The sequence below is a fragment of the Paramisgurnus dabryanus genome, chromosome 10, assembly GCF_030506205.2.
Source record: "Paramisgurnus dabryanus chromosome 10, PD_genome_1.1, whole genome shotgun sequence".
Classification (NCBI taxonomy): domain Eukaryota; kingdom Metazoa; phylum Chordata; class Actinopteri; order Cypriniformes; family Cobitidae; genus Paramisgurnus; species Paramisgurnus dabryanus.
In genome coordinates this window covers 8,342,425-8,355,522 of record NC_133346.1, presented here as the reverse complement: position 1 = coordinate 8,355,522, position 13,098 = coordinate 8,342,425, and the positions used below count along the sequence as shown (strand labels likewise).

General features: G+C 39.8%; 1 protein-coding gene across 2 annotated transcripts in view; it reads right to left on the bottom strand.

The window, feature by feature from the left end:
- Positions 1-13,098, bottom strand: part of smg6 (SMG6 nonsense mediated mRNA decay factor) — a 29,582-nt gene that overhangs the window by 6,755 nt on the left and 9,729 nt on the right. Inside the window, exons 1-12 of one of the 2 annotated variants that reach the window (XM_065260547.1) lie at positions 8,268-8,400; positions 5,305-7,567; positions 4,924-5,116; positions 4,387-4,497; positions 3,381-3,487; positions 3,211-3,289; positions 2,973-3,083; positions 2,191-2,403; positions 1,493-1,554; positions 1,255-1,400; positions 341-457; positions 45-216 (exon numbers count right to left, since the gene is read on the bottom strand). In XM_065260547.1, coding sequence (XP_065116619.1) covers positions 45-216; positions 341-457; positions 1,255-1,400; positions 1,493-1,554; positions 2,191-2,403; positions 2,973-3,083; positions 3,211-3,289; positions 3,381-3,487; positions 4,387-4,497; positions 4,924-5,116; positions 5,305-7,567; positions 8,268-8,358 — 3,665 coding nt within the window. In that variant the 5' untranslated portion in view covers positions 8,359-8,400. Of the gene's footprint in view, positions 1-44; positions 217-340; positions 458-1,254; positions 1,401-1,492; positions 1,555-2,190; positions 2,404-2,972; positions 3,084-3,210; positions 3,290-3,380; positions 3,488-4,386; positions 4,498-4,923; positions 5,117-5,304; positions 7,568-8,267; positions 8,401-13,098 lie in introns of those variants that run through there. The other variant, XM_065260548.2, reaches the window with a different exon arrangement.

Genomic DNA, 13,098 nt, shown 5'->3' with positions numbered 1-13,098 from the left:
GTTAAGTTTAAAATGAAAAAGTGCTTAAGAAGAACTGAACTCACTGCATGCTACATGGTGGAGGGTTCCACTGATCCGGGTGACCGAGCATCCAATCAGACCAGACTTTAATGCTGGGCAGCAGCTCTCTGAGGTCAGACGGGAATGCGGAGACGCGTACCATCCCTTCATCGTCCATCTCGTCAAATTCGCCCAGTTCTTCTGCTGGGATAGGCTCTGGTAAAAGACAGGGACCTTCATTCAATACATCAAACTGCAGCACTGATGTAACAGATAAGTAAAATATGTCTTTTAAATTACTCAATTTACTACACAGGCAGTTCAAAACGGGTTCACTCACCGGCAGGCGTTTCTTTCAAGAGCTCAGTGCAACGTTGGACTAGGAGACCAAACATAGCCAAACCTAGAGATGTGGTTTGCTCCTCCAATACGGACCGAGCTTCACCTTGCCCTTGAGCTAAGTCAGAAAAGACAGACAATTAAATGTACGTTTATGCATTTGGCAAACACTTTCCATACCTTAATTAACTTCAAATTCAAGGACCTTTCAAGGACCTTTCAAGGACCTTCCAGGTCCAATACCCTCAAAATCAAGGAGTAAATGTGGCGACACATTTCAAGTGAGAGCAAGGTTACATCGTGTTACTTTTTAAGATACATTGTTACATTTCCCTTTCGAGGGAACTCGCGCTGCGTCACTGTGGTGACACCTTGGGGACGCCTCCAGGGGTAAGTGTGTCTAAATGTGTATATCAAATTCAAACAATGCTGAGGCTTAACGACAAAGAAAGGTTGACGCAGGAGCCAGGAAGTATATTGCTATCTGAAATATTGCCAAAGATGGCGTTACAGGGACGCAGGAAGTATGGCAAAGGAGACGCAGCATCTCGTTCCCTTCTCAGGGAACAACAGTTACATATATAACTTGAGACATTTTCATGTGTCAAACACAACTATGCAAAAAAGCATTTTGGTATGAATCAACATTCGCATACAGAATATATAAGCATTTAAAGCGAACAGTTTAGCACGTGTGCTTAAAAAGTCTAGAATTTGTATGATATTATCCTACACTACACAGGGAATAATCTGGATTTTTTTCCCAGAAAACTTCTAGCATAAAATAGATTCAAGCACTTTCAATGACCTGTATCTATGCATGTATATTTTCAAAAACTTCCCATGACCTTTTGCACTGCTAATGCAATGGTCTACCACTAAGCAATTCGGGACCTGACTGACTTGTGGTTGTACCTCTGATCTGAGCATTATGGATGGTGAACATGTTGATGGTGACAATCTGCAGCATACGTGTGCTGCCGAGGGGTGAAGGGCTATGCTGGAGGAGGGCCCGAAACTCCTGCAACACTTTACTGGCTACAGCAGGAAAACTCTCCATCCTGAGAACCAATCACACAACACATCATGCAAATTAGTACGACAACAATTTCTAAAAGAATAATCGATTCGACCTCGAAACATAAGGACTTACCCTACTTTAGTGAAGAGCTTTCCATGAGCGTGCAAGAAACTCAAAATAAACCTCTTGTTGAGCTGCAAACAAAAGCACAAAAATAGTTTTATTTAAATTGGGGTGTTTATGGAAAAAATAGGTCATGTTTATCCCCTTTAAACCAACACCTTGACTTTAAAAGTACAAGCATCTTGAAGAACTTAATGCTCCCATCTAATGACATCACTGTCTTGCTTAAAGACAAAAGCGAGGGGAAAAAATCCCAAAACACTTGTAAATGACAAACTGAGGGTGAGGAGGTGAGCTTTCTTGAAGCGTTAATGTGTATTTAACACTGACGTGGGCAAATATCCAAGGTTACGGAGATGACGCTGCATCGCGGCCCACTGATGCCCTTTATTTTCTATTGATGGGTGACTCACAGTCTCAATCTGTGGGAAACAGCTCGTGATGACCTCTTTGGCTTTCTGGATATGTGCATCTGTGTATGAGCACACCTGTTTTTGTTTGGGGCTCCTAAAACTTTGAACATTAAATTTCTAAAATCAAGAAACGCATTTACTGTTAAAATTTTGCTTGAAAGAACCATACCATTTGTTTACAGCTATGTGGAAAGATTTGACCACAATTTGAGCTACAGTGTGTTGCAACAAGTCTGCTTATAACAATGTCTGGTTGAGGTGGGCACATTGTAAGGAGGTATTGGAGGTACTCACATCACTAGCACTTAAAGTGCCCAACTCTCCATCATGCTCAGAGTCTTTGCCCGATTCGCTGCCTCCTGTACGAGATGTTCCTGGTTGCCCGCTCGGCCGTATCCAAATCTCAACACGGGCAGTGTCCTCACCTCGACGCCCACCTGGATGACCTTGTGTACCGCGGGTACCACCATCTGAATCCTGCTTCTGTCTACGTTCAATCTGGTCAGTCTGGAGTGGCAGAGACAAACAAATAAAACCTCATTCACACAGCACTTTGGTCCCAGAAAATTGGCAGTGTGAACGCAAACACGTCTCGTGTATGTTCTGGGATCGCTCCAGGAAAGAGGACCTAGTAACATTGCCATAAGATACCCGGATAAGTGTCTTATGGCATCTCTTAAAATAAGTGAAGGACCTTAAACACGTCACGTCTTTACGGGATCTTCACAGTATCTGTGTGAAAGCATGCACAGATTCCGGAACATCATTGGCAGTGTGAATGAACCAAAAATCAAATGACCTCGGACAAATCCAGATGCATTTTTCGTGTATTTTCCGTAATGTCTGTGTGAAAAGGGCTTATGACTCTCTTTGAATTGAAAACATTAAAACAGGAAGCAAAAACGTACAAATATGATATCAGTTTTTGAAAAAAAAATCTGATTTGTGAACAGTGTATTCCTTACCAATTTTAGGACACAAGAAGCTGCTCAGTTTATGTTTTCAACACAGACTAATTTCTTTGTATGTAGCTGTAATGCATTAAAGTGTTAAGATCGAATCATTCTGTCAGTTACCTTGCGTTTGGCTTCCTCAAACAGACTCATCAGACTCTCTTTGGCTGTAAGGATCGGGTTACTCGCCGCTAGGCTGCGCATGTAATAGTATACAGCATCCAGCTTTCGCTTCTGATAGACAAAAAGTAAAGTACTTGTTTAACTTTCAAGTTTAAGATTTGATTTCAACAAATTTCTGAAACTTCTTTGCAAAGTGATTAGGTGGCCAATAAACTGTCTAGTATACTGGTGGTCTCACCGTGTAAACTGCAAGCAGGGCGAGCTGGTTGTATGGTCGACCATTTTTTGGAGCAATTTGTTGAGCTTTCAGATACCAACTGCACAAAACAAGATACTCATTGTTAAATGCTTACATAAGAAAATACAACAACAGCACTTGCAAAACACAGCTCCTTTACTGAAACATACCTGCGTGCCTTCCCATAGTTAGCAGACTCACTGGCCTGTTCACGATATCTCGCAATATCTCCCTGACAGATCATACAGCGTTGAGCGCTGATCAGAGCATACTTGACCTGAAACACATGATAAAGGGAATTCATGATGGGTAAATGCGTCTGTGTGACCTGGAACCTCTATAAACTGTAAGAAATCAGTTGCCATTTGATTGTAAAGTAATGATGTGAAGTGATGGGATCTGTATTTACAGTAGCAAACACTATAGCATGGATAAAAACACTACTAACGTCTAGACCAGCTCATCAGCTTCCTCCCATAATGTTGGAGATGTCCCCATAATTTACACACTAACAAGCTGATGAGTTAAAGGGATAGTTCACCCAAAAATGAAAATTCTGTCATTCACTCACCATGTTATTCTAAACCTGTATACGTTTTTTTATTTTGATGAACACAAAAGAAGATATTTTGATAAATGATGTTAGGCATGCAGCTGCTGTAACCATTGACTTCCATAGTAGTAAAACAAATATTATGGAAGTATTGTGATAAATGATGTAGAAGATAATTTGGTAAATGATGGTAAGCACACATTTGACGGTACCCACTGAATTCACTCGTATTTGTTTTTCCTACTATGGAAGTCAATGGTGTGCTTATCATCATTCATTAAAATATCTTAGTTTGTGTTTATCAGAAAAAAGAAATTCATACAGGTTTAAAACAACATGAGGATGAGAAAATTATGAAATAATTTAAATATTTGGGTGAACTATCCCTTTAATATATAATAATTAGAGCTGGTCATAGATTAATCTAGATTAATCTATGCCCAGCCCTAATAATAATATATAGGAAGACATCTAAACATCCTGGGAGGGGTGCCACATAGGACTGGGTTGGGACATAATAAAAAAGACATACCGTAATAAACTACACATAATAAAAAAATCTACAAAGGACTACATTCTCATGTCTGGGCACACAATGTTCTTAGAAAAAAGAAGATGTGTACCGTCTTGCGTAAGGGTCTCGCTCGTATTGCCATGCAGTCCATGTAATCCTCCAGCTTGAACTGAAACGCAGTCTGCAATTTCTGCAGTAGTGAATCGAAGAACACCGCCCCCTACAGCAAAAAATAAACACTGCATTATTTCCCCATACAGTAATGCATAATGTGTGAAACTGCCTGTGGAAAACACAGCTAAAGCCATTTTTTTTTACATAAAATCATATAATGTAAAGATATAAATTTGAGATATTTAATATTGACTGAGTAATTGACTGAAATCAAACTCTGTCCTAATCTCATAATTTGTTATTGACTTCCATAAAAGCTAGTGGCTGTGACAGCTAAACATACGATATAGTAAACATCAAAAATGCCAGCCATCTGTAGATCACAAGAGTGTCACATGTAAAGCTAAAAAACTTTTTTCTAGGTCAATCTGGAAAAAACTCTCTGCAACCATCTGAAATGAACAATATTATTGTAAAACCTATAGGAAAATTAAAAACATTACAAAAAGGAGAAAGCTCTGCGCATACATACCTCTTCCAGTATGGTCATTAACATGGTTTTGATATGTGGGGCTGTGTCTGATGACTGGTCCTTCAGTAACTGCCTGAACCTCTCTATAACCTGGTAAAACACATGTTTCCAAAGCGCCTGGTCCACGTTTTGAGAGTCTGAGAACTCTATGTCTGTTAAAATCACGCGCTCGTATAATGTCAGGAGCTCAGCCCTGAAAAACAACATGAAGGAGCATGAGTTAAAAATTGAAACGATACTTACATTTAACTGTAAAACTATAATAATGTCCAGTAAATATGATATAAAGTCACAAATCTATCTAGAGATAAAAAAAATTCAAATGTGTAAATACATTCAAGGTTTTCCCAAATGCAATATCAAATCGAATTTATCCCTCACCTGAGTTGGGCCATCCTCTCCAGCCCCTCTGGACTCAGCCTATCCCGGGACAGCAGGTTACTCAGTTGTAGCTCCTGACTGTCAGTCAACCGCAGCAACTTTCCCATCTCTCCTCTGGCCTGAACCTCTGCCTCTTCTGGAGTGAGCGCAGACCCACCTGAAGAAGGATAACCTTGCCCACCCTGCCCATAGGGTCCATAAAAAGGTGGCATAGCAGTGGCTGGATACATCCCATTAGCGGCAGGCATTTGGTAAGGAAAATTATATGGGTACGGATAGCGCTGTGGGGTGTTTGGTGAAGTCGCTGGTAAAGGATAGCAGTAGGGGTTGTCCGAATTCTGAAATTTGTAGTAAGCCATCGCAGCAGCTTGATGATTTTGGAAATACTCCCCCTGACGAACCGGAGGACTTCCTGCAGTTTCATCGTCGGTGTCTAGGAAATGCAAGGGCCCACATCCACCCTGTTGTAAGTACAACGCCTGCTGGACAGAAGCATGCTGGGATTGTTGGCTCGACTGCAACGCTGGTTTCTTATCTGGGTTATTTGGGTCCCACAGTCGTCTCGTCCCTCCACCACGGCCCCCTCTTCCTCTGCCAAGGCTCATTCCACCTCTCATGCCGCTAACTTGAGGCCTAGGCTCAGAGGTCATTTTTAGATCAGTGTGGGCAGGAAGTATCAGGATGCCCCTGCCCCGACCTCTAGGGTTTTGAGCTTTTTTGCTCACTTGCTGTTCGTTGGCACCTGATGATGTGCATGCAGGCTTGTCTAAAGTAACCTTCAAGATTCCTCCTCGTCCACAAGCGGCAACTGATCTTTGACCTCTACTGCCGCCTGCCAGACGTCTGTTTGTGCTCCGGCTGTCTTCAACATCCCTTCTATCTTCTCTCTCCCAACATTCATTTTCCTCCAGCGAGTCTGTGGAGGACAAAGTTCGAGCTGTCCGTCTCCTCGGGCGCATATGACTTCCGTGGACAAACTCTCTCTGTCCAACTGTCCTCTCCACAGTCCGTGCAGTTGACTGTTGGCCATCTCCCCGCAGTATCTCAGCTTCAACAAACCCGTCCATACTAGTCCCACTACTGGCAGAACTTGTGCTACAGGTGCGATTGCGTGGTCTTCGGATATCGGACTGAGAATAGCGCTTTGAAGCCGAGTTACCTCGGTTGGAATCAGTCCCTTCAGATCTTTTCCCTCTCTCCCCTCTATTATCTTTTGGTTTGTTGCCTTTTTGTTTATCGTGATTCACATTTTGGTCACGATTCCCGTCCCTTCCTCCAGTATTACGCTGTTGTCGTCCATCTACTTTCTGGTCAGGCAGAGCTGTCTCAGAGCCTCTTCCCTCGCCTTTATCTTTCCTTGCATGGTTGTTACCCTTCTCATTTCCAGCTCTGGATTTCCCATTTCCTCTCTCCTTTCTTTTATCCTCCGTCACTCCTCCATCACCTCCACTTGCTTGCTCTCGTCGTCCTTCCCCACCAGATTTTCTCCTCATGTTCGCACCATCCCGGCCTCCTCCTTCTTTGCTTTCCTCAGATTCGACCCCAGCCTGGATGCTAAGATTTCTGACTTTCCCAGCAATGTTCTCGACATCAGGTTCAGTTTTTTCTGCAGAAGGGGAGTCTACAGTTCCTTTAATCTGTTTTCCTGGATCTTGCTTCTTCTTGCCATCTTTCCCTCGTCTGTTTCTTCTCTTTTCCTCTTTGTCCCTCCCCTCCTCCACCGGTAAATTCTTATCATCATCTTTTTCTAAAGATTTCACGGATTCTTTCCTCGTTCTCTCCTCTTTTGCGACCGCTTCTTGTTCTTTGCTTGACCCAGTTTCTTTGTTGCTTTGAGATCTTCGACCACCTGGCTGATATATCTCACGGTCGGGTTTGCGCATCTTGCGTGACTGCTTGGGTGATCTGGGTGCATCTGTGCTTTTAACAGCATTTTCGTCTGTAAGCTGATGATTTTTACCACTTGGGTATTCTTTAGTATTAGGATTTTTTGTTTTCAGCTGACTTTCACTCGCTGAGTCTGTGTTATCTACAACAGGGATGTAAGAGCACCCAGTACTTGTAGGTGAGCTGTCAGGACGTTTGATGTCAGTTTCAGAACTGCAGTCTCCAAACGTGTGCATAGGGTCTGAACAAGCACCGTGTGTGTCTTCTTCAATGCTGTCCTTGTGTCTACGTGGCTGACTAGAACCAGGTTTGTACCGCTGCAGGTCTGGATGTTTACCCTCTCGTGGACGATGTTTTTTACCTTCCTCTTTGAACTCTGGAAATAAAAGAAAGTTTTAATAATTTTACTGGGTAAATTACACCATCACAATTACCATACATATCATTTTAAGGAACACATGCGTTATGATAATTTGTTACAATACCAAAATAATACATTGGTTTTATTTATTATTCAAGCATGGAGAAAATGTGATAATTCACAATATGTATAATGCGGTTGGTGATCAAACAATCTAGACTAGACGCTGTTGCTATGACATCCTAACCTGTTGCCATGTAGCCTACTGTTAAGGCTAGCGTTGTAACTGTCATTAACTGAACTCAAATAGACAGCAATAACAATCGTAAATATTGAAGATAAAGAGATGGATTTTGAAAGCTGGTGATACTTAGATTCTAGTAAGTTAAACGGTATTAATGAATTTACTTCATTAATTTAGTTTGCCGCCTTCATTGTTGATATAGTTAGCATAAGACTTCCTTGTCAACACAAATACAGAAACGTACGAATGGAATGACTGCTTACGTGACGTTTGTGAAAAATCACGCAAAAGATGGGAAAGGTTTTTAAAACAGGCGCCGCTCAACCCACATGAGCGAAGACTATTATTAACTGTTATGCTAGTTAGCCATTAGCAAACTGAACCGTAAGTTTTCAATAACATCTCAAAATTAAGCTAATGCCTGACTACTGTCGTCCTTGCTTTTGCAAAAATACTTAGGGAAACTCTGACCTTTTACATTATCGCACTGTGTAATGAAATTCGCCGCTTCTGCTCGTAGCTCCGCGGCTGTAATTCGTACTCGCTCCAGTTCGTCCGCCATTTTCGTCGGAACCAAACACAAACACACGGTGGCTCTGTCGGGCCAAAAATCTTGAGAGCAATCAAAACGCGTTTGGAATTTCTGACGTAATCACAGGCGGAGTGGCTTGTAGGCTATTTTTATTATATAAGAAAAATAAATAATGAATGCACAAAATATATTAGATATACACATACTAAACAATAATCAATATATTATTATGCAAACAAAACAAATAAAAAAAAGCTCTTTATTTTGTAATATTTAAGGGTTTAAAATGGAATTATAATTACTTTACAAAGAATGACTGGCCATCAATGATGCAAATTATTGTTTTAGTGGCTTAAATCATAGCTTTGAATGCTTATCAAATGAAATTAACCATTTACCATAGTATTCATATGAACAAGGTTCTTAAGTACTTTGTTATAGTGACTGGTATATTCAGTGATTAAAATAGACTGCTAAACATTGCTCTCCCCTTGACTTTAATTAGACCCGGCTCCCTTCTCACTTTAACAACTCTTGCAGTGAAAAACATGTTATTTCTAGTCAGGTTATTATGGGAAATGAAGCATCATTTTCTTAGTGAGGAAAAAGCCGAAATTAACGTGTCACTCGGTTGTGGGTTTTATTTTGAAGATTTGATTATCATTTAAAATACACCGTTTAGAAAACAATAACAGCTTGAATCTAAGCAAATCACAGATCAAATTACAAAATTCTGGCTTGGACACAGCCTCACAGCCAGCAATTACATTGTTCAGCTATCAAGTCCTGATGACAGCTTAATGAAAATAATGAAATATCTCCCTGTCTCACGCAGCCATCACCTACTACATCAGTCTCTTTCTCTGTTTCTCTCTTTCTCTCTCTAAGGGATGGCAGGGTTCAGTGAGAACAGAGAGGTGGATACTATGAGTCATTCTTGTGAGTCATGTGCTATGTGGTCGCGTGTGTGTAAATGGGAGAAGTGGGAAAAAATCACGACAAACCGGGAACAAAAACAAGAAAAACACTTGAAATATATATATCTTAAAACGTTTTCTTTCGTTTGTAATAATATATATCTTTTTTTTGTTAAAACTGTGAAGTGTAGTTCCAGCGCATGGCCAGAGGTGTCAGTGTTGTTGCATTATAGAGTGCATCCTCAAGGACGTCCGTCAGACATTTCTCTGCATAGTTTTATCTTTTAATTCTCACGTCTCCTTGAACTGCTATGTTGACCTGTATTATTGCATTACACATTACCTATTACATTCTGTAGTGTTAACTTTATGTCTAAACAAACACATACAAGCTGAAAAAAGGCGAATTCCAGTGATAATAAGCTTTATTTAAATGTGGTTTATAGGATCAGTTTGCTATTATTCCACTCATCACACTCATTTATGAGATCCGTACGACAGATTCTGCAAATCACTAATAACAACTTAGCCTGGTCCTGTTTAATGACATTTTCTGACAGCATGGGGCAAATAGGAGGAAAACAGTGCCATTAGACTGAAAAAGAAGTGCAGAAAACGCTGGAGAAAGAGGGGGGAGAGAAAGAGAGAGAGAGAAAGAGAGAAAACATGGACACAGGAGACTCGGACAGCTCACACTGATGTTGGAGTAAACAGCTTCATTTCCCTAGCAACATGGCATCAGCCAGGCATTTAAAGAGACAGGCACCATTTTTGTCCGAATTCGTCATTTATGGAAGATCTTCCTCTCAACTGTACAGTATCACGTGACCTATGTAGGATGTTACATATGTGTTGCACTCAGGGATCCTATAATGCAAATGAATACATATTTTTTGTCAGTTAGATAGTTTGTGATGATATAAAGTGAAAGTACAAGTTGACAATACCATTATACTGTGAATTATAATATATATATAACATCTTGGCACTTTTAAATTACCATAGTACATCACAAAAAAATCAACACATTTTTATTGTAGCTTCTTAGTACTATAGTATAACCGGTACACACCACAACAGTACTTTTAAATAGCTGTCTTTTAATTTTATACCAGTTTATGCACTAATCTAGTACATCTCAACTGTTGTGAATTACCACATAAAAAGTGTAAAACTGCATTTCTGACGTACATATTGTCAAGTAGTAATTTGCCATTGATGCTTGAGTGCTGCACTGTGTTGCAGGTGAAATAATACAGAGGGCCAACAGAGGAGGGGGTGTGAGGGATATAAAGGTAGGAAGAGGGAGGGAGAGCACAGAGAAAGGATCAGAATACAGATGAGTAAAGCGGAGGTGGGAAAGGCAGGGAGTTTTCTGCAGGTGAATTCAGAACACCAGGGGTTTTTCCTGCCCCCTCATTTATCCCTCCCTCCCTTCCCGTCGTTCTCTCCCCCGCTTTCCCTTGGGATGTCAGAGGGGAGGTGGGTGATCGGCTGAAGCCAACTTTTAAAAGTAATGAGGGAAGAGGTGGATGATAGTGAACAGAGGTATGAAGTGATCCAGGTGACACATGGGTAAAAAAGAGACATTGATTAATATGAGAGAATTAAATGAAGAGGTGGAGGGTGCAGAAAGAACAATAAGAAAGGTAGAGATAATGCGATGAGAGCAGCCAGGCAGAAAAAAAGAAAGGCGAAGGAATTAGTAAACGGAGAGAGAGAGTGAAGGTATAGAGCAATGACATATGCATCCCAATAACCCCAAACCTCTGAAAGCTTTTTAATGTTTAATTCACAGTAAAGCTCTAGGGAGGAGGATGTACAGAAGAGAAAGGGGAGAGAGAGAGAGAGAGAGAGAGAGAGAGAGAGAGAGAGAGAGAGAGAGAGAGAGAGAGAGAGAGAGAGAGAGAGAGAGAGAGAGAGAGAGAGAGAGAGAGAGAGAGAGAGAGAGAGAGAGAGAGAGCAGAAATACTGAACTTCCTACAAAGCAAAGGAAGTGTTTAATTTGCAAGCTGCTTAGTGTACTAACAAAAAATTGGTATTCAGTATAAAATGTTATAATACATTTGTACTGGTATTTAAATCTACTTCTGGCTGATTATTTATTTCATTAAATTTTGTTACTACACCTAATGTATTTAGGTTTATTTCAATGGTGTTAAATATTTTAGTGTACTCATATAAATTAATCAATGAACTGATTTTTACAAATTATTATATGTTTAATGGTTATATTATGTGTATAATGTGAATACTGTGTATAATACCGTGCATAGTTAGTGTTCACTGTAAAATTTATTAAAGAGGTAAGCTGGCAATATCTAAATAAATTGGTTTCATAGAAGTCAAAAACAACCTGACTACATTAAGCAAGACCAGATAGCTTCTTAAAGGGATAGTACACCCAAATATAAAAAATTCTGTCATTTACTCAAGCCTTATGTTTCTCTAATCCTCTATGAATTAGTTTCTTTATTCTGTTGAACAGAAAATATATTTTGATAAATGATGCTGGTCAGCACATACTTGACAGTAGAGGTCTTCTTGGGTCCAGAGAAATGTACCTGACCAGAAATGACCTGAATCACTTTTTACCTGAACCCGATGTGCATAAATAAAAAATAAAAAAGAAAGACCTGACCCAAGACAAACCTGAGAAAATTAGACTTGAGTCCGAACCGACCCAGTGACAATTTTTTTTAACCTGACTGGACCCTAATGTAAATGAAACCAACGTGTGTGCAGTCTGCAGTCCCACACGCACCATCAGGCACCTACCGCCAGTCACATGAAGTCACAAGCGCTCTTGGCAAACAGAGGAGGGGTTGGAAAAGGACTCGATGCACACCCGTGAGGTAGTTAGGGTCTTCTCAGGTTTGTTCGGCAAAAACACATTCATTTTACGTTACCCGAGACCCGATGCCACTAATATTATACACGACCCATGTCCGAAGCGCATGTGAAAGTTTTAGATCCGAACATAATAGGGTGATTCTCGTGAAATTAGACTTATGAGGTGTCATGAAACATTTTGATAAAAAAAGTAAATGCAATGTAAGAGTATCAAAATAAGAAGCATACAGTTACAAACATCTCTTCATGTACTATTTTGCACATGATTTCAAATGACATCATACAAAAAATTTTGTTTTGTTTTTCCCACATTTAAGGGGAAAATGTTCATTACGGCAATGTGTCCATGACTGGATTTGGGTTCCTTGACATGGAAATATTTATAATTAAAAAAATCAAAAAAATAAAAAGCTTCAGTGCATGTTTTACTATAAACATTTACAGTAAAGAAACATGTGGTATTTGGTGATCATTGGTAAATGTAGAGACAATAATAAGGAATATAAATGTGTCCAAGAAAAATTTTCTCATCCTCCGCAACAATTTTCAATCATTGTTTAAGCCCTCAAGGAACTAACATTTAAAAAAAAATGTTGGAAGGGATATAACAGTGTTGGGAAAGTTACTTTTAAAAGTAATGCATTACAATATTAAGTTACTCCCAAAAAAAGTAACTTATTGCGTTATTTAGTTACTTTTCATGGAAAGTAATGCTTACGTTACTTTTTAGTTACTTTTGCGTTACTTTTTCTTGGCTGAGGCTTGATCTCTTTCATGCCTTGCAGGTGTTTTTATGACTGAAAAGTTCTGCATTCAGAAATTGCATATTTCATCACAAAAATGTCGAGCTTTGGCATACCATCTCAGTTTCTGACTAAAACTGTTCCTGCACAGGTGTGTACGCATAGAATGCATGACGTGACTATGTTTAGTTTAATTCAGTACATAATTTTTTTATCAAATTAATTAAACTAAAAAAGTAACTTGCATTACTTTTTTG